The sequence below is a fragment of the Budorcas taxicolor genome, chromosome 18 (genome assembly GCF_023091745.1).
Source record: "Budorcas taxicolor isolate Tak-1 chromosome 18, Takin1.1, whole genome shotgun sequence".
Taxonomy (NCBI): domain Eukaryota; kingdom Metazoa; phylum Chordata; class Mammalia; order Artiodactyla; family Bovidae; genus Budorcas; species Budorcas taxicolor.
The window spans coordinates 54,248,425-54,274,802 of record NC_068927.1 but is presented as its reverse complement, the minus strand read 5'-3'; the positions used below and the strand labels follow the sequence as shown (position 1 = coordinate 54,274,802).

Genomic DNA, 26,378 nt, shown 5'->3' with positions numbered 1-26,378 from the left:
GTCCGATACGACTGAGCGACTATGTACAGCACAGGGCATCCCTGGTGGCTCAGATGGTAAAGAATCCGCCTGCAATGCGGGAGACCTAGATTCGGCCCCTGGGTTGTGAAGATTCCCAGGAAGCCCTCTATGATCCCCCAGGCTCTGACCCTCTCTGGGTTCTCCCATTGTAGACTTGGTTACTTTATTGAAGTTGGGGGGAAAGGGAGGTGTACCTCTTAAAACCAAGAATATAATAGAATAAAATTGAGTATGCATCCCCTGCTCAGGTAATCTGGACAGACGCGGGAAGATCGAATCCCAGCGAATGAGATCGATTCTCTCAGTTCTCTTCCATCAGCGTTTCCTTCTTGGTACTCGGCGATCCTGCGCGATGCCTCCGGCCACACCTACCCCGGAACCCGCCTCCCGCAATTGCCGTGCGCACGCGCACTGTGCCTCCTGACGTCACTCCAATGGGGAGTGACGGGCAGGTTCAGCCAATGGCGTCGCGAAGAAGGTGGGGCAGCGCCTCGAGGATACCCTGAGGAGCCTGTCTTTCCTGAATATTCATAAGGGAGGCGGGCCGACGCCGCTCCAAACCGCGACCGGCGCCATGAAGTGAGAGGGGGGTCCCGGGTTCGCGGCTCGCGAGCGGGAGTGGGGGTCCGGAAGATGCGGGGACGCGTGGTCAGGCCTCGGGTCCCGGCGGAGCGAAGGGAGGCTGCCGCGCTGGGGTGGGGATAGCTGCGGGGAGGGCCAGCGAGGGAATGCCGAAGGGACCTGGAGGCTGCTAGAGAACCGGGGGGATGTGCGGGACGGACCAGCCGGCCGGCGCTCGGCGGGCAACCGCTCTCGGCCCGGCGGCAGGGGAGTGTGGGGGCTGGAGAGGGGCTGAGGGGACGGGGGACTGATTCGGCAGCCCCCGCCGCCAGGCTCAACGTGGACGGGCTGCTGGTCTACTTCCCCTACGACTACATCTACCCGGAGCAGTTCTCGTACATGCTGGAGCTGAAACGCACGCTGGATGCCAAGGTGGGGGGGCCGGGCCCGCCGCTGCCCACCTGAGAGGTGGGGCTGATCAACACGCGCCTTTAAGACTGAGATTGCAGTGGTCCCCAACCTTTTTGGCACCAAAGACCAGTTTTGGAGAATTCAATTTGCGGACGGAGGGATTCAAACTCATTTTTGTGCATTTTATTTCTATTATTATTACATTGGGTCTGTCAGACATTCGATCATTAGGCCTCATATCATCAGGCATTAGATCCTGGAGGTTGGGGACCTCTGGTCTAGAGTTTAGAAATCTGAGGTCCTTGTGATAGCCCCCGCTGCCAAACTTGGTATTTCAAATAATAGTAATTAAAAATAGCATCAGCTGACCTTTATCAAAGGCTGAACTGCTCCGTGGTCGGCTTAGGCATATAGAGACTCAGGAATTGGCTACCCACAGTAGTGTGTCCTTGGGTAAATCACTTAATCTCCCCTCTGCAGTCTTCACTTTGGTAAATAGCCATAGTAATAGTACCTACCTCAGCTTAATATGGGGCTTCCCAGGTGGCTCAGATGGTAAAGAATCTACCTGCAATGCAAGAGGCCGGGATTCGATCCCTGGGTGGGGAAGATCCCCTGGAGAAGAGAAAGGCAACCCACTGCAGTATTCTTGCCTGGAGAATTCCATGGGCAGAGGAGCTTGGAAGGTTACAGTCCATGGGGTTGCAAAGACTTGGACAGGACTGAGTGACTAACACTTTCACTACTTTCACTTTCATATTAATGAGGGCTGCAGGGGTTAATTCACTAAGTAAGGCAGAAGTTCTCAACTGGGGACCATTTTGACCCCCGGAGGACATTCAGTAAAGTGTGGAGACATTCCCGGTTGTCAATACTAGTGGAGGAGGGGTGCAACTGGCATCTAGTACGTAGAGGCCACATTTGCTGCTGCAGTGGGGGACAGACCCCACAATCATATGGTATGCGGCCTCCAAATGTCAAGAGAGTCGAGGCTGAGATACTCTGATGTAAGACACTTAGTAATAGTGCCAGGCACAGAGGTAAGTGCTGTGCTAGGTTAAAAGAGAAGGCTCCTACATATCAGATAGAACTTCCCTGGTAGTGCAGACAGTAAAGAATCTGCCTGCAATGCAGGAGATTCCTGGGTTGGGAAGATCCTCTGGAGAAGGGCATGGCAACCCACTCCAGTATTCTTGCCTGGAGAACCCCGTGGACAGAGGAGCCTTGTGGGCTATAGTCCTATAGTCATGGGGTCGCAAAGGGACATGACTGAAGGGACTTAGCATACATATAAATCCGATATTGCACTAAATATTTAGCCTGCAGTTTGTCCCTATTCCTCATAGTCCTGCGATGAGGAAGAGCTTCTTAGACCCCCAACCCCTATTTTTTTTTTTTTTTTTTTGCTGCACTGCATGGCTTGCATGATCATAGTTCCCTGACCGGGGTTTGAACCTGGGCCCTCGGTAGTGAAGGCTCACAGTCTTCACCACTGTAGGCCAGTTTTTAGAGACACAGAGTCCTCAGAGAGGTTGAAAGGTCTTGCCTAAGACCACTCAACCAGAGTGGCAAAGTGAAAGTGAAGTTGCTCAGTCGTGTCCGACTCTTTGCGACCCCATGGACTGTAGCCCACCAGGCTCCTCAGTCCATGGAATTTTCCAGGCAACATTACTGGAGTGGGTTGCCATTTCCTTCTCCAGCGGATCTTCCCAACCCAGGGATCGAACCTGGGTCTCCCGCACGGCAGGCAGACGCTTTACCGTCTGAGCCACCAGGGAGATTCCAGAGTGGCAAAAGTGGGGTTCAGATCCACTGCCCCTGAGGCCTAGATTTCTAACTGCTACGTTGTGTCTTGTTATTCCAAGATGGTTTCATTCTGGGGGGAGGGTCCCAGAGTTTGTGTCCCTGGAGTTTTGAGCACCTGTATCGTGTCCCTCCTGCCTACCACAAACAGGGTCATGGAGTCCTGGAGATGCCCTCAGGCACTGGGAAGACAGTGTCCCTGTTGGCCCTGATCATGGCGTACCAGCGGGTAAGTGACTCCCTGGGCCCGAGGAGGGGGCAGCAGGAGGAGGCTGGACGGGGGCCGAGGCTGAGCCCATGGTTGTCGGCAGGCGTATCCCCTGGAGGTGACTAAACTCATCTACTGCTCGAGGACTGTGCCTGAGATTGAGAAGGTGAGCCCTGGGCTATCCCAGGCCCCCCACCCTCACTGTCCCCTAACCCATCTGTCTCCCTGGTGGTTGCCACCATAGCTTTGAGCCCAGTGGGAAGCTGGGGAAGGGGCTAGAACCTGCCTGGACAGGGGTTTGGACTTTCACTGAGGCCAGTTCCCTCCTCCTTCGTCTGTAACAGGTGATTGAAGAACTTCGAAAGTTACTGAGCTTCTATGAGAAACAGGAGGGCGAGAAGCTGCCATTTTTGGGGCTGGCTCTGAGCTCCCGGAAGAACCTGTGTATTCATCCCGAGGTGAGTGCTCATTCCTCCCCTCTCTCTAAGTGTCAGGGTTGAGGAAACCCTTCCGTCCAACCGGGGGTTCTAGATCCCCACCCAGACCAGACCTCTCAGGGAGATGTGCAGGGGCCACGCACAAAGTTCTCTTCTCTCTCATCACTCATGGCTCAGGCACACCTCCTCCGGGGAGCCTTCCCACTTCCCCCAGCCTGGGAGAGATGAAGAGGTGGCTCCTGGAGTCTGGCAGGCCTGGTTTCCTGATTCTGGAACGTACTAACCATATACTCTTGCACACGTGATTTCTGCTGTCTGGGCTTCAGTCCGCCTGTCTGTAAAATGGGGATAATTAATTACCTGCTTCATTAACCGTTGTTGATAAGGTTGGGCAAGGAGGTGGGGCCTGGGTGAAATGGGTGAAGCAGTCAAAAAGGACAGACTTCTAGCTGTGAAATGAATTAGTCATGTAATGTAGAGTTGACGCTTCGTATCTGTGGGATCGGGAACTGCAGGTCAGGAGGGCCGACTGTGCTAGGTCGCTTTATTTATTTATGTGTTTACTTAGCTGTGCTGGGTGTTAGTTGTAGCATGTGAGGTCTAATTCTCTGACTAGGAGTCGAACCCGGGCCCCCTGCATTGGGAGCTGGGAGTCTTAGCCACTGGACCACCAGAGAAGTCCCTTGAGATGCTTGCTTTTAAGTAAGAGTTTGCCTTAGGACTTTAAGAGCCACAAATGAAGAGGCACCATGTAGTAAATCGCTGCATGGGTGTGTCCAGAACACGTGCAAAGGGTGGTTCTAGTCCCCATTAGGATAGTAAGAAGTCGAGAGTTAATGAGCTGGGGTAGGTTTTCTGGAAACGTGGTAAGGGCATAAGCAGTATTATACTGTACTTCAGGGCAGTGTCTTAGTTGTCTCCAGAGCTGTATAGTGACCTGGATAAGGCTGAAGGCTGCGCCAGATATTTCCATCTCGGTTTTTTCCTTCCATGGGCCTGCTGCCTTGGAAGGACTTACCAGCATGGCTGTAGTCTTCGTCTGGACTGAAGTGAGTGTTTCAAAGTAGATTTGCTAATATCTCTCTGCTTCAGTCCTAGCGAAAGTTTTCAGAGTTTTAAAATACTTTTCTGTGGGAGCATCTGTGACACATTTAGCCTTGCGTGCCTCATATGACACACTTGCACCCATTTTTATTTATTATCTTTTGCCTCACCCCACGGCATGTGGGATCTTAGTTCCTCGTCCAGGGATCGAACCTGCACCCCCTGTATTGGCAGTGCAGAATCTTCACCACTGGATCACCATGGAAATGCCTGTATTGCTTGTTAAAAGTAATAATAAAATGTAAAGAAAGAGAAAGAAGCAGCACAGTCTTTGTCACTGATGAAATGGGAGAGGGAGGGCCCACAGCCTCAGAGCCCTCACTCTGGGGAAAGAACAGTTTCATTCTGAGGAAGGGCAGCCCTGGGCTGTGATGATGCCACCAACAGCCTTGGAGGGTTCGGAGCAGGGCAGGGCCAAGGAAGGTCTCAAACTGTGATCAAAACCTCCTCTAGTTCTCAGACCTTGCCAAGGTTTCTGGCTGTTGTAGCATTTTAAAAGATAAAGTGTAATCTACATGCTGAAGGTTCTTCAAGCCTTAATGTTAAAAACAAAAACAAAAACTGAGGTATAATTGACATTGCACGAGGCTTAATGTTTTGTTCGTTTTTTTATTTATTTTTGGCCGTGTTGGGCTTTCACTGCTGTGCACAGACTCTCTAGCTGCAGCGAGCAGGGCCTCCTCTTGTTGCGGTGTGTGCTTCTCGTCGTGGTGGCTTCTCTTGTGGCAGAGTGCAGGCTCTAGGCTCGTGGGCTCAGTAATGTGGCACACGGTCTTAGTTGCTCCGCAGCATGTGGGCTATTCCCAGATCAGGGATCGAACCTGTGTCCTCTGCATTGGCAGGCGGATTCTTATCCACTAGACCACCAGGGAAGTCTTAGGGTTTAACATTTTAAAAAGAATAAGAGCCCAACGGTTGGGCCACTCTTGCATCCTTGCAGTAAGTTTGCAGGTGTCTTAACTGTTTAATCACGAAGCAGGTTCAGGACAAGTTTTGCCCAAGTCCCACCCTGGTCATCTCAAAGGATGACCTCCCACCCACCAGCTGTCAGGTGTTCAGCCCCGGGTTCCAGGCGTGCTCAGGGTTCTTGGCCTGTCCTGGTGCTAAGATGCTCCCCGGCCTGCAGGTGACACCCCTGCGCTTTGGGAAGGACGTGGACGGGAAATGCCACAGCCTCACGGCCTCATACGTGCGGGCGCAGTACCAGCGGGACTCCAGCCTGCCCCACTGCCGCTTCTACGAGGTACCTGTGGGGCAGCGGGGAGTGAGGGAGGGCGAGTTGCAGCAGTCAATCCCCCTGACCCCCAGCTACCCTCTCACCCCAGGAATTTGATGTTCACGGGCGCCAGGTGCCCCTCCCCACGGGCATCTACAACCTGGATGACCTGAAGGCCGTAGGACGGCGCCAGGGCTGGTGCCCATACTTCCTGGCCCGATACTCAGTGAGGAGGCACTGGGGCTGCGGGTGGGGGGGAGGGTTACAGGCTGCCGGTCGGTGTGCCTGTCTGCCTGCCTAGATCCCCCTATTGGTCTGCCTGTGTCTGTTCTTCAGTCTGTCTCTACCTCTTCACTTCTGTTTGTTCCTCGCCTCTGCCTGCATGTCTGTGTCTGTCTGTCCACCTGCCTGTGTCCTTCCCTTTGCCTCACCTCTCCGGGCCTGGGAGGGAGAGATGTGACCTGGTGGAGTCCACCAGGCGACAGGGCCCTGGGGGTGGGCGCTGGCAGGCGGGCCGGGGTGACCCTGCCCCCTTGGCCCCCAGATCCTGCACGCCAACGTGGTGGTCTACAGCTACCACTACCTGCTGGACCCCAAGATTGCCGACCTGGTGTCCAAGGAGCTGGCCCGCAAGGCCGTGGTCGTCTTTGACGAGGCCCACAACATCGGTGAGCAGAGAGTGGGGCGGGGAGGCGAGGCGGCCCCTCCGCTGGTGCTGCGTCCGCTTGCCTGAGCCCGGCCCTCTCCCCGGCCCCCAGACAACGTCTGCATCGACTCCATGAGTGTCAACCTCACCCGCCGCACCCTGGATCGGTGCCAGGCCAACCTGGAGACCCTGCAGAAGACGGTGCTCAGGTGGGGGTGCCCCGGCCCGTAGACCCTGGCGCCTGACCTGCCCCCCAAGTGGCCCAGCTCTTCCCACACCCCGACTCCCCTTAGGATCAAGGAGACGGACGAGCAGCGACTGCGAGAGGAGTACCGCCGCCTGGTGGAGGGGCTGCGGGAGGCCAGCGCCGCCCGGGAGACCGATGCCCACCTGGCCAACCCGGTGCTGCCTGACGAAGTGCTGAAGGGTGAGCCGCGCCCCCTTCCCCCGTGCCTCCCCGCCCCGCCTCTCCCCACCCCTCCCCTCCCCTCCCCTCCCCTCCCCTGCGCCCCCCACCCTGCGCCTGGCTGAGCAGGTCTCCCCCGCAGAGGCGGTGCCCGGCTCCATCCGCACTGCCGAGCACTTCCTGGGCTTCCTGCGCCGCCTGTTGGAGTACGTCAAGTGGCGCCTGCGGGTGCAGCATGTGGTCCAGGAGAGCCCGCCCGCCTTCCTCAGCGGCCTGGCCCAGCGCGTCTGCATCCAGCGCAAGCCCCTCAGGTGCGGCTGCCGCGTGGGCTGGGCGTGGGAGGGGTCCCGGTGGGGATGTGGGGTGGGCGCCCTTGTCAATAGCCATGATCAGAGAACTGACCTCAGGAAGTGTGATGGAAGACTGTGTGCAGAGGGAGGGGGGCGGGGGCGAGCCCCCAGGGCCCTGGCCAGTGCTCAGGGGTGTTCTCACTCCAGGCCATGGAGGGAGCGGCCCTGGAGAGGGGCTCCTGATGGGCCAGCGGGATGGGAGCTGGGAGAAAATGCTCACTCCCCGTTTCCTCCCGCCAGGGCCTCTCATTGGTCCCCAACCCCTGGGCAGGAGCCAGCCCCTCCGGTGCAGTCTGGGGGGCAGGGCCAGTGATGAGGGGCTCGGGAGTGGGGGTGGAGCTATCTCTGCTTTTCCTTTGTGCTGTGGATCAGTCTTTGGTCTTCTCTGAACCTCAGTTTCCTCCTTTGTGCAAGGGGTAGGGGGTCAGCCCCTTTACCCCCAGGTTCGTGTGGTGGTTTAATGACAAAGCAGCGACCCCAGGAACCCACCCGGTCTAGAGCACTGATGACGAGCCGAGTGCTTTGCAGTCCACGGCCCAGGGACGCAACACAGCGCCCCCGCCTTGTGCTGCCGATGAGGACGCTGTGTCCCGTGGAGGGGAAGCCTCCCGGCACTGTGTGTGGTTGTGACCAGAAGCCCTGCCGGTGGGGCTCTGGGGCTCCTGGCTGCTCTGCCTCTGAGGAGGTGGGAGCCCTTGGTGCGGCTTCACCCTTCTTCCCTCATAAGAGACTTGTGAGGACAGAGGGGATCCGAGTCACAGGGTCCGTGTTCCGAGGGCCTGCTCTGTGCTGGGGACACAACAGTGATGGAGACGGCCCTGGCCCTGCCCTCCTGGGCTCACAGTCCAGTTGGGGAGACAGACCCGTCCCAGACAGGGTCAGTCCAGGGCTCAGGGCGGGGGGGTGTCCTGGAGGCTGCAGGAACACAGGGGCCGTCTGATCGAGCCTGGGGGATAGGCAGACTGGAAGAAAGGACATACAGGAGACAGGTTTTATTCATTTTATTTATTATTTTTCTTGGGCATACCGCTCGGCATGTGGGATCTAGTTCCCTGACCAGGGCTTGAACCTGGGCCCCCTGCATTGGGTGTCTTAACCACTGGCCCACCAGGGAAGTCCCAGGAGGCAGGTTTTAAACTTGACCGTCTGCCTGGCGCCAAAGCTGGGTGCTCCCGCTCCATACACGGCCTGTCCCTGCCTCGAGCTGGGTGGCCTTGCTTGTGTGCCGTTGATGGAGCCTGTGTCAGGCTCGGTGAGGGAGGAGCCGTCACCGAGGCCATCGTCTGGGAGCGTGCAGAACTCTAACGCTGTGTCACTGAGGACTGTGGCCGAGACTGACCTTGTGGAGATCCGGGCGGGAGTGTGTGACCCTGTGGCCGTGTGGCGTTCACGTGCTGACCGTGGGATGCTGGGGGTGGTTATGGGTTGCCCCTTTTGATTGAGAACCTGTGTATGAGAGCGTTACCTCATGTGACAGGACTGTGTGACTCTGGAGTGTTAGTTGCTCAGTCATGTCTGACTCTGTGTGACCCCCTGGACTGTAGCCCACCAGGCTCCTCTGTCCATGGGATTCTCCAGGTGAGAATACTGGAGTGGATTGCCATGCCCTTCTCCAGGGAGTCTTCCCGACCCAGGAAGGGTCTCCTGCCTTACAGGCAGATTCCTCACAGTCTAAGAATTTGGGTGGTGACTCTGGGCTGTGAGATTCTTGCTCTATGTGCCCTCCTGTGGCTGCGCCCCCTGTGATGGGCAGTGGTACAAGGTGGGGACACAGAGTGACCCAGACCCTGACCTCCCAGAGCTGCCAGGCGGCTGGGGAGACGGCATGTGAGCACGGTGACGAGGGGGCTATCCAGCCTGCAGCCATCACCTCCCTCACCTGCCCGCCCCCCACCCCACCAGGTTCTGCGCCGAGCGCCTCCGCTCCCTCTTGCACACCTTGGAGATCTCGGACCTCACTGACTTCTCCCCACTCACCCTCCTCGCTAACTTCGCCACGCTTGTCAGCACCTACGCGAAGGGTAAGCTCGCCTCTTCCTGCCTCTGCCGGCCCCCAGCAGCTGGAATTGGGATCCGGCAGGGCCTAGAGGGTAGCCCCTGGGACTTGGACAGGCTGGGCTCTGGAGTTTGGACTTATTTATTTGTTTTAAAATTTATTAGCCACGCCGGTCTTAGTTGTGACGTGCAGGATCTTTAGTTGCGGCATGTGGGATCTAGTTCCCTGACCAGGGATCGAACCCAGGCCCCCGGTGTTGGGAATGCAGGGTTTTAGCCCCTGGACCACCAGGGAAGTGCTCTGGGCCTTATTTTGAGGGCAGTGGGGAGCCACGAACAGCCCTTGAGTGAGTGAGCCTTGTGCTCAGGTGGTTATTTGTAAAGGCTCTCTCTGGCTGCAGATGGAGGTGGGTGGGGGTGGGCAGTGGCGTGAGACGAGGAAGGCGAGATTCTGCAGGGTCCGCTCACCCCGGGGGGGATGCGGGGGGGTGGTCATGCTCCCAGTGGCACTGGGGAGCCGTGGCAGGTTCTGAACAGGGAGAGGTAGGGGCAGATTGCACTTTAGAGGACTCTTCTGGCAGAGGCTGGGCCAGGGCGGGAGGGGTGCTGGGGAGAGTCGTGGGAGGTGACGAGGCCGCGACTTGGTGCCTGGTCGTGCGGGGCCTTGGGGGGAGGACGCTCAGATTTCCAGCCTGCTGGGAGGGTACAGGAGAGCATTCTGCCCCCCACTCATCAGCTTTAAGCTACCAAGGGCTCAGTCTCATCCCCGGGGATTACTCCTCTATCCAGCAAACTAGGTCAGCCTGTCTGACGGCCCGCGGGCGGGCCCAGCCTTGGCAGGAAGATAGCCCGTCCCCACCCCAGCGCCGATGGGCAGCAAGTGTCACTGGAATCTTCTTTCTCCCTCTGTCCCTCTGTCCATCCCATCCTCCCCCTTGGTCTGTCTGTCCTCTCTTCCCCACTTCTCCATCTACCGACACCTCACATTCTTGTACCTGGAACAGCTTTCCCCATCTTCCCAACTGTCTTCCCCGTCACCCTTCAGTTCTTGGCTCAGGAGAGACGTCTCCTCCTCCTCCAGGAAGCCCCTCTGGCTCCGAGGCTGGGCCAGGCCCTCTCCTTTAGGCTCCCCTGTCCCAGCCTTCCCACTCAGAGTGGTCACTCTGGGGACAGCTCTGTGTCCCTGTCCTTGGACTGTGAGTCCTGAGAGGGCGAGGTCAGGGTTGTCTCAGTCACTGCTGTGTTCCCAGTCCAGGGCTTGGCACAGAGAACATGATGATATTTTTAAAAACATCTTTGCTAAGTGAAATTGATTATGCAGATGCGTTCATTCATTTATTTGCTCCATAAATGGGCCAGGCCCAGCCCTGGGGAGATGGCAGGAACCATGAAAGACCTCATTCCTGACCTCCCAGAACTTAAATTCTAGCAGGGAAGACAGGTAGCAAAGATGTAGGTACGGAAGATAATTCCAGAAAGTGATCGTTTTCACAAGACACAGTCATGGCACTGTGTTGGACCGTGCACACAGTGTCTGCGGTGACCAGGGCGGCTTTCCTGAGGAGCTGACATTTGAGCTGGGTTCTGAATGACCAGGAGCCAGCCGCCTCAGGAAGCTTTTCAGACAGTGGGGCACGTGCAGAGGCCCTGGGGTGGAATGACTCTGGTGGGGTTGTTCTTTTGTGTGTGTGACCCTGGTGGTTTTGAAAGTCAGGCAGGAAGCCTGTGAGCACAGAGGGAAGGGGGTTGGGGTGGCAGGATCCCCCCGACAGTTCTGGACCCTGGGAGGGTCGTGGGGAGCCCTGGGGGCTTCTGAGCAGGGAGGGATGTGGCCTGACTCGAGTTCAAGGATCCTCTGGCCGCTGTGAAGGGAGCGGGGATGAGGAGCGACTGCAGTGGGCCAGGCAGGGGGTGATGGCGGCCGGTCTGGGCGGGGCCAGGGAAGCACTCAGAGGGCAGCTGGACTTTGGAGGAGAGCTGACCAGCCTCCTGACCACTCAGACAAAAACTGGTGGGAGAAGGCTGGAGGGGCGTGGTGGGCCCCTGTGGGCCCCGGAGGGTGAGGGGTGAGCCTTTGGTGCCCGGCTCAGGGTCCTCTGTGAACATTCACACAGGTGTCGGCCCAAGGGAGGGGCGGGCAGGTTGGGGTATATATTGGACTCAGGGGCCTGGGTTGTAGCGTTGGGCTTCTGATGGCTGGTGGCATTCACTGAGGAACATGAGGGGAGGGGGAGTGGAGTGGAGGGAGAAAGTGGGGGGTCGTGGCCGAGTGGGCGGAGTCATGCCTGGCCCTCAAGGAATCCCGCCGGCCCCCTGTAGGTTTCACCATCATCATCGAGCCCTTTGACGACAGGACCCCGACCATTGCCAACCCCATCCTGCACTTCAGGTGAGATCCCACCCCAGGGGGGATGTCAGCGGACCACAGGGCCCTGGCCCCCGCAGCCTGGCCCTAACCACCCTGGTCTGCTCCCCACAGCTGCATGGACGCCTCACTGGCCATCAAACCCGTGTTTGAGCGCTTCCAGTCCGTCATCATCACATCCGGGGTGAGGACCCTCCCTTCTGGCCTCCAGCCCTCCCCGGGGGGCTCCTGGCTCCTGCCCAGTCCTGCTGAGATCCCTCTGCTGTCCCCGCTGTAGACACTGTCCCCGCTGGACATCTACCCCAAGATCCTGGACTTCCACCCCGTCACCATGGCGACCTTCACCATGACGTTGGCCCGGGTCTGCCTCTGCCCCATGGTACGTGGGGGAGGTGGCAGAGGGTGGTAGGACAAGGGCCGCCCTTCCTCTCTGCTGCTCAGGCAGCTGAGGGCACGGATTCTGAGTTCTGACAGACCTGGGCTTGAGTTTGACTCCCCGAGCCTCGGTTTTCTCATCTGTGAAATGGGAACACCCCCCCTCTGATCTCCCAGGGTGGCTGAGGGGATTTAGTGAGACAGTGAGTGTGACAGGCTTTCATGGCCCAGGGCCTGCTACTTGGTTAACGGGGTTTTACCTGGCCCGTCATCTGGCAGTGACCTTGCTAAGTGACCCTGCCACTCGGCCTCAGTCCTCTTCTCTTTGAAATGAACCTCGTAACATGGGCCTTCGGTCCCATTTCTGAAGTCGCTGGGCAGATGTGTTTTAGAGTTGAGAATTTTCCAGACTTGAAACACTCCCAAGGGGTCTGAGCAAATCCCTCTAGTGAAAATCATATTTGAGCAAACATTCTGATGAGTCAGACCAAGGGAGATCCGTCAGCACACTGAACAGGCTCCGTGCAGGGCAGTTCTTGCTACCAAATGAGTTTGTGCCAGACTTAAGCACCTGGAGTTTCCTGAGTGTTTTGGCTTTCGGAGCTGCCCTTCAGGGCTTGTGGGCTGGTAAGGACCCTCCACCACACAGTGCTTTTGTGATTTTGCCAGTGGCATGAGGGGCAGCTTCCTGGAACCGCCTGGCTGGAGGCTGGGGCAGACTAGAGGGTCCTTGCTGGTGAGACACACAGACAGACCTGGGGTCAGTTCCATCTCTGTTGTCTATCTGCCGGGTGACCCTGGGCGGGCGACTCGCCCTCTGTGAGCCTGAGGTCACTCATCTGCAGCCCGCAGATAAGAGGGTAGCTGAGGGTTCACTCGGTGACGCTGTGTCTATAGAAAGCACACAGCAGCGCTACCCCGCGGCCCGTGGGCACACCGGGGCGGCTGCTGCAGCATGCTCATCACAACCTCTCGCGCTCTCCAGATCATCGGCCGTGGCAACGACCAGGTGGCCATCAGCTCCAAGTTTGAGACCCGGGAAGATATTGGTATGGTTCCTACAGCGGGTGGTCTGTGTGGGTCCCAGGAGGGGAGGTGGGTTGGTCAGCATGAACCGGGTCCTGGACGCAGTAACAAGTCAAAGTGGCTTCACACAGAGGTTGCTTCTTGCCTGTGCTACGTGCCGCTGTGGGTTGGTGGGGGCCTGCCACGAACCTCTCCCTTCTGGGAACCTCCACCATCGGACACATCCCTGCGCTGGCGAGGTGGGACGGGAGGGATCCTGGTGGGTTGTGTACTGGCTCGTAAAGCTCCTTGCCTGGAAGTGACACGGCCCTTTCTTCACTGGCCGTGGCAAGTCACATGGCCACACCTAACTGGTGGGTCAAGGGGCAGTCCTCCCATGAGTCTGGAAGGAGGATTGGGATGCGTGTGAACAGCTGGCAGTGGGGTTTCTAGGAACCCCAAGTTTCAGACAAGAAAGCTCTGATGGGGAGTGGGGAGGAGGACCCAGGCCAGGAGACGGTCTGACCTCTCACCCTCATAGCGGTGATCCGGAACTACGGGAATCTCCTGCTGGAGATGTCCGCTGTGGTCCCTGACGGCATCGTGGCCTTCTTCACCAGCTACCAATACATGGAGAGCACCGTGGCCTCCTGGTACGAGCAGGTACGCCCGCCTCTGGCCCCGCGCTCGGACCCTCTGAGCTCTCAGCTTGTTCCTCTGTTGGCTTCTTTCCTCTTGTGTTTTAAATGGTGATGTGTATTGCAAGTGACAAGACAGCGTATAAAACGCAGAGGGCAGTTTAAAGAACTGTGTTCACCGTGCCCCCACATCCAGGTTAAGAACGAGGACATCAGCGGCCTCACTGGGCCCCTTCCTCAGAGGTGTGCCCCTCAGGAGGGCTGACCACACCCCACCTGAGGGCTTCCTGGTTCCCTCCTGGTTACCCCCAGCTGTCCCTCCAGCTCGTATGGTGTGGTGTGGAGACACTGGGTAGCAGGCGTGAGTGTAGTGGGGTGCTGTGGGGTTAAAGGAAGGTTCGGGAGAATTAAGGCTAAACAGAGACTTGGGGCAAAGAGCCTGGAGGAGTCCCTTCTGGGGACTGTGTGGGTGAGGTCATGGGGCATTCTGGAGATGGGGCTCACCACAGCTGGGCACTGGGCCCCTGATAGGATATGATTCTGTGCCATGAGCCCAGCTCTCGGGTAAGTTAGAGCAAGCGCTTCTTTGGGGTGAGACAAGTGAACGTGGCTAACACCAGCGTGTGTGGGAATGTCATGCACAAAGGCAAGACCTCGGTCTCGTCCTCAGGCTCTTTCTGCACAGTGTCAGCCACTTGTGCCCCACGTCCTCAGTGTCTTTTGTGTCCTAGTTAGGAAACCTCTGTCTACCCTAGGGTCACAGAGATGGTCTCCTGTGCTTCCGTCTAGAAGTTTTGTAGTCTTAACTTTCACATGTAAGCTCTGAGGTACCGCAGGTTCATCTTTGTGTAGGATGTAAGTCAAGGTTCATTTTTTCCCCGTTTGGAAATCTGTTGCTCCAGGCCCGTTTGCTGAAACGAGCTCCCCCCGCCACACTGAGTGGCACAGGTGACGGGTCTCTCTACTGGGGGCTGTTCTGGGCCCTCTGTGTTGTCTCTCTGGTCTGTCGCACGTCTGTCCTTGATCAGAACCACGAGTCTATTTCAGTGTCAAATGTGTACGCTCAAGGCAGCCTCTGATTGGCTCTGCCTGGCCTACCTCAGCCTGCCCACCAATCACAAGCTGGGGGTGGAGCATCCTGATTGGTCACCCGGGCCACCTGCCTGCCCCACTTGTCCAGAAGATGGGGATTGGTTCCCTCCAGGGATCACAGGGTTTTCCAAAGAAGTGAGGCTGGACCCTGCCACCACCCTCCCCCGGTCCCCAGAGGGCAGGCCGAGGCCAGGGGACAGGGTGGCCTGTCGCCCCGGAGTCAGTGGCAGAGCTGAGTTTAAGCAGGACACCCCCGTCCTTGAACCCACCGTCCACCGCCCACATCCTGACCTCCCCTTGTCCTCCCTGAAGGGCATCCTGGAGAACATCCAGAGGAACAAGCTGCTCTTCATCGAGACCCAGGATGGGGCTGAGACCAGTGTTGCCCTGGAGAAGTACCAGGAGGTGGGTACTGGGGGGACAAGGGGAGTCTGGGCGGAGAGGGGCCGGAGGCGGCACAGCTCCCTGGCGACGCGTCTGCGTCCTGGCCTTCCCTCCCCAGGCCTGTGAGAACGGCCGCGGTGCCATCCTGCTCTCAGTGGCCCGAGGCAAGGTGTCCGAGGGAATTGACTTTGGTGAGTGGACTTGGCCCTCCCTGCCCGTGTGGCCGTTTCTGTTCCCCGAGGGGACCTCACCCACCCACCCACCATCTTGCACACACAGGGGCCTCCCCTTCCCTCCATCCCTGGGCGCCCAGCAGGGCCCTTGGGGACCCCTTCTGATGGCAAGAGCACCTGGGCTCCGCGCAGTCAGCCCTCTCTTGCTCCCCCTCGCCCCGCAGTGCACCACTACGGGCGGGCCGTCATCATGTTCGGGGTGCCCTACGTCTACACCCAGAGCCGCATTCTCAAGGTGAGCCTCGCCGGGGGCAGGCGGACGGACGTGAAGGCCTCCCCTGGGGCTAGTGTGAGAAACGTCCCTGGCCCCCATCTCTGCACCCACAGGCACGGCTGGAATACCTTCGGGACCAGTTCCAGATTCGTGAAAACGACTTTCTCACCTTTGATGCCATGCGCCACGCCGCCCAGTGTGTGGGTCGGGCCATCAGGGGCAAGACGGACTATGGCCTGATGGTCTTTGCCGACAAGGTGCGGTGGGTTCGGGGCCCCCGCCAACCAGAGGGGGAGGGCCAGGCTGCGGGTGCCTGGGCTCTCCCACCAGGGTCCTGACACCCCGCCCCCCACCACCACCAGCGGTTTGCTCGGGCTGACAAGCGAGGGAAGCTGCCCCGGTGGATCCAGGAGCACCTCACGGACGCCAACCTCAACCTGACCGTCGACGAGGGGGTCCAGGTCGCCAAGTACTTCCTGAGGCAGATGGCACAGCCCTTCCACCGGGTGAGCCCTCTTCTGGGAAGAGCCCTGGGCTTTCTTCCCGAGCCCCAAACCCAGCCTGCCCCAGAGGGAGGTTTGTGTGCGTGCCACCCCCCAGCCCGTGCCTGGCAGCTGGGGGAGAGCTGAGGGCTCCTGATGCCAGTGTGTCCCTAGCGGGTGCCCCGAGCTGCTCGTGGGGGCTGTGGAAGGCCAGTCCTCTCTGGCTCAGACCTGGCGCTCTGCTACCTCCCTCCCTGGGCCCGTCTTCCGTTCACAGGGACGGGATGACCCAAGTTGACTGGGCATTTCTAGTTCAAGCATCCTGTCCTGGGCCCCTGGGTGGCGCCTCCTGTCACTACTGAGCCCTGTGGGGGGATGTGGGCCAGCTGACACCCCTTCTTCTCACTCCCAGGAGGACCAGCTGGGCCTGTCCCTGCTCAGCCTGGAGCAGCTGGAGTCAGAGGAGACTCTGCGGAGGATCGAGCAGATTGCCCAGCAGCTGTAGCGCCAGGCGGGGCCGTGACGCCCAAGTCTTAGCCGGCCTCGGTCCCGGTGCTCGGAGGGGCCTCCGGGAGGGGCCTGGAGGTCCCCACAGGACACCTCAGGGAGACCTTCTAGCTGCCAGATCTACAGCCTTTAATCTCAGGAGTGGAGCTCAGGGAGGCCGGAGCCGTGGGGAGCCATCAGGGAGAGGAGAGGACTCCCTCCCCTTGCCCACCCCTCCCGCTCCTCCTGAGAAGCCACAGCCACGTGGTCCTGTCGCCTCTAGCGGGGGCCCAGGTCCTGGGTGCTGGTGCTGAGGGTCCGCGAGGCCTCGCTCAGGTGCTGCCTGGGGAACTGGGGACAGGCATGGGGCAGCTGAGGGCAAGACACAGGGCTGCCCCTGCCCAGCGGGGCTATGCCGCCGGCCCATCTTCCTGTCCCTACCCAACTCCAACCCCTCCATCCCCCTGCATCTACCCAAATAAAACCCATCGTGCTCATGTGTGGGGGTCTATTCCAATGCCAGCCTGACCAATGCCAGCTCTTTGTACAGCTCTTCCCCCAGCCTCTGGGCCTGTCCCACCCAATCCAGGGGTCCCCTCACCTGGTTCTCGGGCGCCCTCGAGCCATCCGTGTTCAGCATGCTGAGTGACATGGCCCTCTTCATCCTGCCCAGGATTGGGGCATGGCAGTGAGTCTGGCTCCCACCCTGGGAGACTCGGGCACCGGGCCTGACAGTTTGTGTCGCAGGGGAGGCGGGAGCCAAGCACGGTCCTCAAGCAGGACAGGAGGAAAGGGGCGGACTCACCCGGTCGCCCCTGCCGCCCCCTCGCCTCGGAGCCGGGAGACCAGCTTCTCGCTTCCGCGCCGGATGGACTCCCGGAGCTTAGAGAAGGAGCTGCTCCGACGAAGGGTCTGGGGAGGGCGCCGGGGCGCCGGTCAGCCTCCCCTGCCACCCGCGTCGCCCTTCCCCTGGGAGCCCGCACAAAGCCCTCCTCACCTGCTGCTGTGCGTCACTAGTGGTGCCTGTGTTGGGGGCTCCTGGGGACAGATGGGGACATTGTGGGGGGGGAATGCTGAGCAGCCCCCGGGGTAGGGGAGGGGCCGGGGGCTCACCGAGCGGGGCGGGCAGGGCCTCCCTGCGGAGGATCTCTTTGTACAGCTCTTCCGCCTGCTGGTACTTGTTCTGCTTCAGGTAGGCTGAGGCCTGCGGGGAGGGCATGGCCTGGGTGATCCTGGCTCATCTAAGCGCCGCACCCGGCACCTCCTTCCCGGCCCCCCAGGAAGCGGCCCGGCCTCACCCCGCACTCCAGGCCCTCAGCCGACCGCAGAGTGGGCTTGGAGCTCAAGCCCACTGCTTCCCACAGGGCAGGTGCCCTGCTGGCTCGGAGCAGGGGCCTGCTCCCCAGTCTACCGTGGGCCGGCGACAGCCCTCTCTATGCCTGTTTCCTCATCTGCACAATGGGGCAGTGGGAGCACCTCCCTCACAAGGCCCTTGAAACGGTCCAGGGAAAGTCCTGAGAAGGGGGCCTGGCTCAACAAATGCTCTCTGCTCCCAGCCAGTGTCTCCGGCTGCCTCTCTGCCTGGAGCAGTTCTCTGGCCCCCACCAACCTGCCAGTTTCCCGACCCTTCCACATCCTCTGAGCTGGCGAGCTTCACTGGTGTGGAAGCCCAGCCCCGTGGGGCACCCTCAAGGGCTGGGCAGAGATGGGGCCCCCGTCAAGCAATGGGTGCTCGCCCGGTGCTGGGGCCTCAAGACCGAGACTGCCGCGCCTCCAGGTGCCCTCACCAAGTTGTTCTTGGTCTTGGCCACGTTGGGGTCATGGGGCCCGCCCAGGGCCTCGTAAATGCTCAGGGCCCGGGCGTAGTGCCGCTCCACCTCCTCGAACTTGCCCTGGTTCTGGCAGAGCAGGGCCAGGTTGTTGAGCTGCTTGGCCACATCCGGGTGGTCGGCGCCCAGGACCTAGGGGTCATGGGTTCACAAGTCATCTGGGGTTGGCGGGCCACGTGTTGCCAGCAGCCATCATGACGAGGCTCATGAGTTGGTAGCTGGAGTCAAGGGTGGTGAGTCAGGGGACTGGGAACTCTAGGTTCAAATTGGTTCTAGGTTCACAACATCACATGGGAAGGGCACAAGAGGTCTGGGGTCACAAAAACAGGGTCACGCGAGAGCCACAGAGTCAGGGGAAGGGCCATGTGGGACGGGGCCCCACGGGAGCCAGGCCGGGCAGTACCTTCTCCCGGATCTCCAGGGCACGCTGGCACAGGGGCTCTGCCTCTCGGTAACGCCCGCGCTTCCCGTAGAGGACAGCCAGGTTGTTGAGGGTGGCGGCCACCTGAGGGGTCAGGAGGGGGTCAGGGGAGGGGCGCCCAGCCTACAGCCCCCCGCCCTCCCTCCCGGGCCCCCACTCACCGCAGGGTGCTCGGGGCCCAGCGTCTGCTCCCGGATCTGCAGGGCGTCGTGGAGGAGGTCTGTGGCCTCTTTGTACTTGTTCTGGTCTCTGTGGAGCAGCCCCGGGGGGAGGCGGTTAGGCCAGGGCCGGGGCCCTGGGCTGGGCTGAGCATGGGTGGCGTCCCCCAGGGGTCCCTTCTGGGTGTCCCCACCCCTCCCAGATCTAGCACAGGGTCCCTGCATGCCCCCAGGTGGGTGCCAAGCCTCTGCCGCCCCAGGCCTCCGCCCTACTCTGTTGGGGGTCTCGCCCACGCCAACTCCTCTCTGCCCAGGTCTCTGTGGTCTCCCCAGATCTCCGTCCCCTTCCGCCCCACCCCTGAAGGTACCCTGTGCTGTAGAGTAGGACACAAGGGCTCCCCACTTTTGCCCAACAACGTCCCTCCCTCTGCCCTTCAGCGGCGGCGGCCCCCACCGGTACACCAGCGCCAGGATGTTGAGCATGGTGGCCACGTCGGGGTGGCAGTGGCCCGAGCTCCGCTCCAGGTCCTCCAGGGCCTGGCGGCACAGCGGCACGGCCACCTCGTAGCGGCCCTGGCCCGCGTACTGGATCACCAGGTTGTGCAGGGTCCGGAGGCGGGCTGGGATCTCGTAGCCACCCTGCTGGGCTGCCGCGGCCCCCGCTGCCTCAGGACCTGGGGGTGCGTGCGGGGCACCGAGTCACTGCAGGCCTCCTGCTGCCCCAGCCCACACACCAGGGGACACATGCCCCCCGCAAAGCCACCGCTGGTCCCTGGGACCGCGGGCCCCTGCACTGGCTCCCGAGATGGGAATCCCAGGCATCTCACTGGCCCGTAGGAGGGGGCCTGGCCTGTGGGATGGACGCGCGGGAGCCGCCTGGTTCCTGGAGCTGTGGTCGCCATGACAGGCCTGGTTTCCAGCTTTTCCAGCCTCACCTGCCCTGTTACCCGCCCCCCCAACACACACACACAGCCACCTGCTTCACCCTCCTGACACCTGGCCCTGAGCTGCCCCATCCTCCCCAGAGACCTCGGGGTCCAGCGACTCAGATGCGCTCTCCCCAGCCTCGGCCTCCCATCCTCCATGGCTAAGACCGCACCCACCTCTCCGCTCCTCCTCCTCACTAGGGAACAGGGAGGCCAGGCTGTCCCGGCGAGGGGGGGACTCAGGCTGCTGCAGAGAGAGGAGGAAAGTAGGGTGTCACGGGGCTTGGGAGTCTGATTCTGAGACGGGGTCCTGAACCCCAGGGCTTGAGGGAGGTGGTGGGCAAGGGTCTCCTGAGGGCTTGGGAGCATCCTGGGGCTTTCTGGGGCAGCTGGGCGTGGGGCAGGCTTCTGAGTAAGTTCCAGTAGATCTGGGATCTGTGGTGGGTTCTTCAGAGGTTCCAGGGGGGCCAGGGAACCTTTGAAGGCGGGGGCTCTGCAGAGGGACAAGGGGTCCTTTGGGGGCCCCCGCCTTGCCAGCCCGGCCGCACCTGGCTCTCTGCGGGCGGGTCGTACTGCCGCAGCTGCCCCAGGAACTCCAGGTGGCTCTTCTCCTCCTCCAGCTGGGCCACGGCCTCCTCGCTGGCCCGCAGCCGCCGCTGCGTCTCCTCCAGCTCCTCCCGCAGCCACGCGTTCTCCTGGGCCAGCCGCCGGGCCTGCGCCCGCAGCCGCTGCTTCTCCGCCTCCAGCGCGCCCACATGTGCCGACAGTGCCAGCAGCACCTGCCAGGGGGTGGGCGGGGGGCGGCGAGTCAGACGCCCGGCCCCCACCCTGCCAGACGGCCCCCACCCAGCCCAGGGCCTCAAATCGAGCGAGGGTGCCCCAGATTACATACAGCCCTCCGATGTGGCTCCAGGGATGCTCAGCGAGTCCCAGGGCCACACCCCGATCCTGCCGGGGGGACCCCTCCCTCCCGTTTCACCCAGAAACACAGATCACACACAGGGACACGTCATATCCCACCCGGGCAACCCGGAAGTCTGCCCAGGACCCACCCTTCTATGGAAGGACCCCACCTGGTTCAGGAATCCCTGCCACACAGAAGGAACCCCCCTACAACTGCAGGCTAGGGATCCAATCTCAGGACTAGAGGCTCCCTGTCCCGGGCCAGGTGCCCCTAGGCCCCCCTTTGCCCAGACCACCCCCCAGCCCGCCTGGCCCCTCACCCCTGGGCGACCCCCCAGGCCTGAGCCACACCCCTGTAGACAGTGCGCCCCTCATACCTACCTGGGCCTCGCCCAGCCCCAGCTCGATGGCCTCCAGCGAGTGGCTCACCACCTGCTGCTTCTCCTCCAGCAGCTCCAGGCCAGCCGCCGGGCCCTGGGCCGCCAGGGCCTCCGCCAGGTGCCCGGCCAGGCCCCGGTGCTCTGCCCGCAGGGCCTCCAGCCCCTTCACCACTTGTCGCGTCTGCCGCACCAGCTCCTCGGGGCTTGGGCGCTCCGGGCCGAGCCCCACACCTCCCGGGGCCGCCACCTGCACGGACATGGCTGCTCCTGGGGGGGGACCAGGACCGGGGTGGGGGGTTGGTGGTCACTGCCGGGGCCAGGCAAGCCCACCCCTCGGCCTCCGCGTCACTGGGCCACACATCCCCTCCCAGCCATTGCCCCATCCGCCCATCCCAGCCAGCCCTCTGCCTCCATGCTTTGCTCACTGCAGCCGGCCACCTGTCCCACGCCCATCCTGGCGAGCCTGCAGCTGGAAACTTTCTGGTCTCCTTCGCCTGTCCTCAGCCCCGGGGCCCGGCCCCGAGGACAACTCCCAAACCTTCCCGGTGTGGAATCAACCCAGACAGCCAAGCAGCCATCCCACGGCCACCCACCTGCCCTCAGCTCACCTGGTCAGCCCTCCCGACCCCAAGGACCCCGGATCCCCCAGCCCGGCCGGCCCGGCTGTGTGACCGGATGGAGGTGCCCTCCCCTGCTGGGCGTGTGGGGCGGGACGTGTGGAGGCGGCAGCCTCTCCGTGAGCTCAGTCTCAGGGTGTTTTTGTTGGGAACCAGTCAGACCACTGGGGGTGGGGTGGGGCAGAGGAGAGGGCCACAGGGCTGGGGTGCGGGAAGCCGAGGAGGCCTGGGTACTGGGGAGGTCAGGGAGGGTCCCCACATGTGGCAACTCCTGGGGACCTGAGGAGCTGACAGACCAGAGGAAACCGGCTCCCCCCTCCACTGCAGACAGGCCCGGCCAGCCCAAGGCGTGCTGGAACACACGTGTGGCAGGCATGGCCCAGGGGTGTCACACGGGCCATGTGACAGCTGAGGGTCTGAGTCCCAGATGGTAATGGGTGGGGGGGAGTCTCACACGTGGTACTGCATGGGGTTGTATGGGGGTGACAAGGTCAACGACACTGGGGACGATGTCTCTGGGACACACACTCCCCTCTTAGAAACAGACCTCAACACATGCACACCCTCCCTTCTTAAAACCATGCTATACACATTCTCCTCTCGGACATGTGATACATACTCTTCGTTATTTCAAATATAACACAAGACACACTCTCAGAAATACGCCTCTACACACACTCCATCTCAGAAATACGACAATACACAGTCTCCTTTCAGAAATACAACACACACACTTTCTTTTAAAAATACAACTCAACACACCCACTCACATCCGCGTTTTCTTTTCAAAATACAACCTAGTGCAACACACTAACTCAGGCGCACATACACACATATTCTTCTTCCAGAAACAGCATGTGTAGGGACTTTCCTGGCGGCTAAGACTCCGTTCTCCCAATGCAGGGGTCCCGGGTTCAATCCCTGTTCAGGGAACTAGATCTCGCATGCTGCAACTAATGAACCTAGGTGCTGCAATGGAGACCCGGCACAGCCAAACAAATAAATAAGCATTAAAAAAAGAAAAAAGAAAAATAACACACATACACTCCCCTCTGAAAAACAGAACCCAACAGACAGGTACATTTTCCTTTCAGAAATAAAGGCCGTGGGCTTCCCTGGAGGCTCAGTGGTAAAGCATCCATCTGAGAATGTGGGAGACACAGATTCAATTCCTGGTCCGGGAATATCCATATGCCACAGAGCAATAAGCCAGTGTACCGCGACTACTGAGCGTGCGCTCTAGAGCCGGGGAGCTGAAACTATGGAGGCCAAGCGCCTAGAGCCTGTACTCTGCAACAGGAGAACCCACCACGACGAGAAGCCCACGCAGCAAGGAAGACCCAGCACAGCCAAAAACAAACCAAACGATAAGAAAGAGAAATAAAACGCCAGACAGAAAACAACGTATGGTTACCAAAGGGGGCAGAGGGTGCGGAAGGATAGATTGGGGTTAACATATACACATGTAAAATCAATAACCAACAAGAATCTACTGTAAACCCCAGGGAATTGTACTCAATATATTATAATAACTTACAGTGGAAAACAATGGGAAAAATAAAGAGAAAATCCAACCGAATCACTTTGCTGCACCCCGAAACTAAAAGCCAGCACACAAATAAACCCCCCTCGCTCACCCCTCTTCACTTGCGAAAATGTAACCCAATCCCAAGTCACTCCCATTCGGACTGTCTCCTTGAACATGCCCTCTCCCACACCTCCACATCCTGCCAGCGCCAGCCCTCCATCCCACGCCTCCCTCCCTCTCCGGCTCCCAGGACTCAAGGTGGACCTGTCATCGTTCCTCCCCGCTTCCCCCACCGCCCCTGCCCGGCCACACACAGACACACTAGAGTTTCACACACGAATGTGCAAATGACCCGACGCTGGCTCTTACACCTTCGCAAGTGGGTGCCCACGGCACAGACACACGGAGACACACGGAGTTCCACGTTCTCATGCACAGACTCGCAGGCTGACTTCACTCCACCCGTGGCATCCCCGAAAGCAGAGCCGCGCTTTTCACACCTGCGCACATGCTCACAATCACATCCACTCAGACACAGAGCAAGGGCAGGTGTGTAACCACAGGGGTTTTACACACTGCAGGCTCTCCACCCCGAATCTCCCTCTTTCCCTATGTATATGTGCTCACGCACATATCGATCTCCATGTACGCTGTACGTATGTGTGCGTATATCACATCACACTTATTAACAGCTTCACACCTTACACGCAAGTCCTATAAATGATCAGACTCACAACCACGCCAGTTCATTGAGTCATCTTGACAACCATGACCCTTATTCACGTATACAACCTTCTACAACATCACGCACAACCTCGAACAGCTGAGTCGACTGTTCAGACACGGCCTCATAGAGTACCGCTCACAGAGACACATACAGCTCGACCACAGCCACTCATCACTCGGACTGTCCTTGACACGTCTCCCACACTCACACATCCTCCCAAACAGCACACTCCCCTTCACCTGCTCAGCCCCGTGTGTACCAGCACACAGCTGACCACAATAATCAGTCACACTCCACACATCCATCCTGTACCCCACAGCACACACCTCCCTGCCATCCCCGCCCCCACCAGTCTTACCATCAGAGAGACAACCACGGCCACGCAATTTCTTGGTCACATACCTAACCCTATAAACAGTTCAACTCTGCCAAACACACACACACACACACACACACACACACACACACACACACACAGCATTACAGACTCACCATCAGAGGTGGCCCACATTTTCACACCACTGAAAGTTTCACATCATTCACACGGTCCTTTGGTACCCTCGCAGGGCTAAACGGACAGGCCATCCCCTGTACCAACCTGTACCCACATCTGTACGCACCGTTTGACACCATCACACACATCTGAGCTTTCTACACCATCTCTCGTGCACACTCACGCCCAATATCCACGCACATATACACTTGCAGCGGGAGTGTATGGTCCGCTCCCCAAACCACACAACTTACCCCTGGCCGGCCGGCTGAGCCCCGCGCACCCCGGTTTCACAGCCCGCCAGCCTGCCAGCCGGCCGGGCCGTCACAAGGGCCCCCTCCCTCTCCCAGGCCCCGCCCCGTCCTCGCGCCTGTTTACCTGCGCCCCGAGAGAGGGGGCGCGGCCCCAGCGGGCCCTCCAGACCCGGGAGAGCCCTAGAGCGGGACAGGGGGCGTCCAGGGACCCCAAGGCCCGTCCCCGTCTCCAGGCCAGCGGTCCCAGGGGTGTGCCAGGCCCAGCCCACACCCTCTGCCCCCGCCTGCATCCTCTCGGCTCCCGGGACTCCCACCCCGCACTCCTGGCGCCCACCTGACCGCGAACGGCTCCAAGTCCCGCTTCTCCGCGCTGCGCACGCACGCCCCGCGCCCGCAGCTGCGCCCGCAGTCTCCGGCCGCGGGCGGCTCCTCCGCCGGGCGGGGCGGCCCGCAGCCCCGCCCCGCAGGTGAGACCGGCCCCGCCCGCCGCTCCTGGAAAATTAAGCCCAGCCGCCCCAGCGCTGCGGGAGTAGCAGAGCCTTGTGCGCGCGTTTAGCCGGTAGTCTCCGCGGCACGTCGAATCCGAGATGATTGCAGGCGCGCGGGAAATGCGAGTCTCCGCGAAACTAGAACCTTGGAAACTCGAAATCTTAGAAACTTTGCATCCCACACGGATGGCCTTCTTGCAAGGCCGGCCTTCTTGCAAGGCCAGCCTCCGGCCCTTCGCCTCGCCTGTGCGCCCGCTTTGGAAATCTCTCCACATAGATTTCGACGTTTGTCCTTTTTCAAAGGCCGTTTCCTCCGAGAGGCCTTCCTTGCCGCTTCTAAAATACACCCTTCCCACCGCAACACAACCTCATTTATCTGCTTGATTTTGTTAAGAAATTTTTTCAGGACCTAAAATTATATAACATTATAATTACTATGTTATGTTACATCACGTTATTGGCGAGGCTAAAAATCTGGCTCTGAGTTCACATCATGTTTCACCATTTACTGGCTGTGCAGGCTTTGGACAGTAACTTAACCTCTCTGTCTCCGTTTCCCTGATCTCTAATGGATTAGTCAAAAGCTGTGAGGACTGAATGCCTTAATATATGGATTGGAAGCATTTAGCAAATATTAGCTGCTGATTTTGTGGTGTTATATTATTGGTTCGGCTTTCCAAGTGGAGCTAAAAAAAGAAAAACCACCTGCCTATGCAGGAGATATAAGAGATGCGAGTGCGATCCCTGGTTTGGGAAGATCCCCTAGAGGAGAGCATGGCAGTCCACTCCAGTATTCTTGCCTGGAGAATTCCATGGACACCGAAGTCTGGCAGGCTACAGTCCTTTGGGTCACAAAGAGTCAGACACGACTGAAGCAACTCAGCACAGATGCATTATTGTTCTCCCCCAGGGAAAGTTGTACATCAAGGCTGTATATTGTCACCCTGCTTATTTAACTTGTATGCAGAGTACATCATGCAAAATCCTGGGCTAGATGAAGCACAAGCTGGAATCAAGACTGCCAGGAGAAATATCAATAACCTCAGATACACAGATGACACCACCCTTATGGTAGAAAACGAAGAGGAACTGAAAAGCCTCTTGACAATAGTGAAAGAGGAGAGTAAAAAAAAAACTGGCTTAAAATTCAACATTTAAAAAACTAAGAACATGGCATCTGGTCCCATTACTTCATGGTGACTAGATGGGGAAACAATGGAAA

The 26,378-nt window shown here is 59.5% G+C and overlaps 2 protein-coding genes and 1 non-coding gene across 3 annotated transcripts; 1 reads left to right on the top strand and 2 right to left on the bottom strand.

Moving 5' to 3' along the window:
• Positions 1-493: 493 nt before the first annotated feature.
• ERCC2 (ERCC excision repair 2, TFIIH core complex helicase subunit) lies at positions 494-16,922 on the top strand. The gene is made up of 23 exons (XM_052656629.1): positions 494-600; positions 915-1,014; positions 2,948-3,025; positions 3,108-3,170; positions 3,349-3,462; positions 5,672-5,788; positions 5,871-5,987; positions 6,306-6,429; positions 6,520-6,616; positions 6,701-6,834; positions 6,956-7,124; positions 9,066-9,184; positions 11,478-11,547; positions 11,638-11,707; positions 11,801-11,902; positions 12,884-12,947; positions 13,445-13,566; positions 14,946-15,038; positions 15,136-15,208; positions 15,415-15,485; positions 15,578-15,721; positions 15,827-15,970; positions 16,359-16,922. The coding sequence occupies exons 1-23, from the start codon at positions 596-598 to the stop codon at positions 16,449-16,451; spliced, it is 2,283 nt and encodes a 760-aa protein (XP_052512589.1). The 5' UTR covers positions 494-595; the 3' UTR covers positions 16,452-16,922.
• TRNAG-GCC (transfer RNA glycine (anticodon GCC)) lies at positions 2,700-2,771 on the bottom strand. The gene has a single exon. It is a non-coding gene; the product is annotated as a tRNA-Gly (tRNA).
• Positions 16,712-21,308, bottom strand: KLC3 (kinesin light chain 3). Its single transcript, XM_052656630.1, has 12 exons — positions 21,051-21,308; positions 20,315-20,545; positions 19,944-20,013; positions 19,295-19,514; positions 18,844-18,931; positions 18,665-18,766; positions 18,220-18,393; positions 17,546-17,636; positions 17,430-17,470; positions 17,238-17,344; positions 17,034-17,097; positions 16,712-16,783 (listed from the first exon to the last, which is right to left on the bottom strand). Exons 1-12 carry the CDS (start codon positions 21,306-21,308, stop codon positions 16,712-16,714), a joined length of 1,518 nt encoding a protein of 505 aa, XP_052512590.1.
• Positions 21,309-26,378: the final 5,070 nt, after the last annotated feature.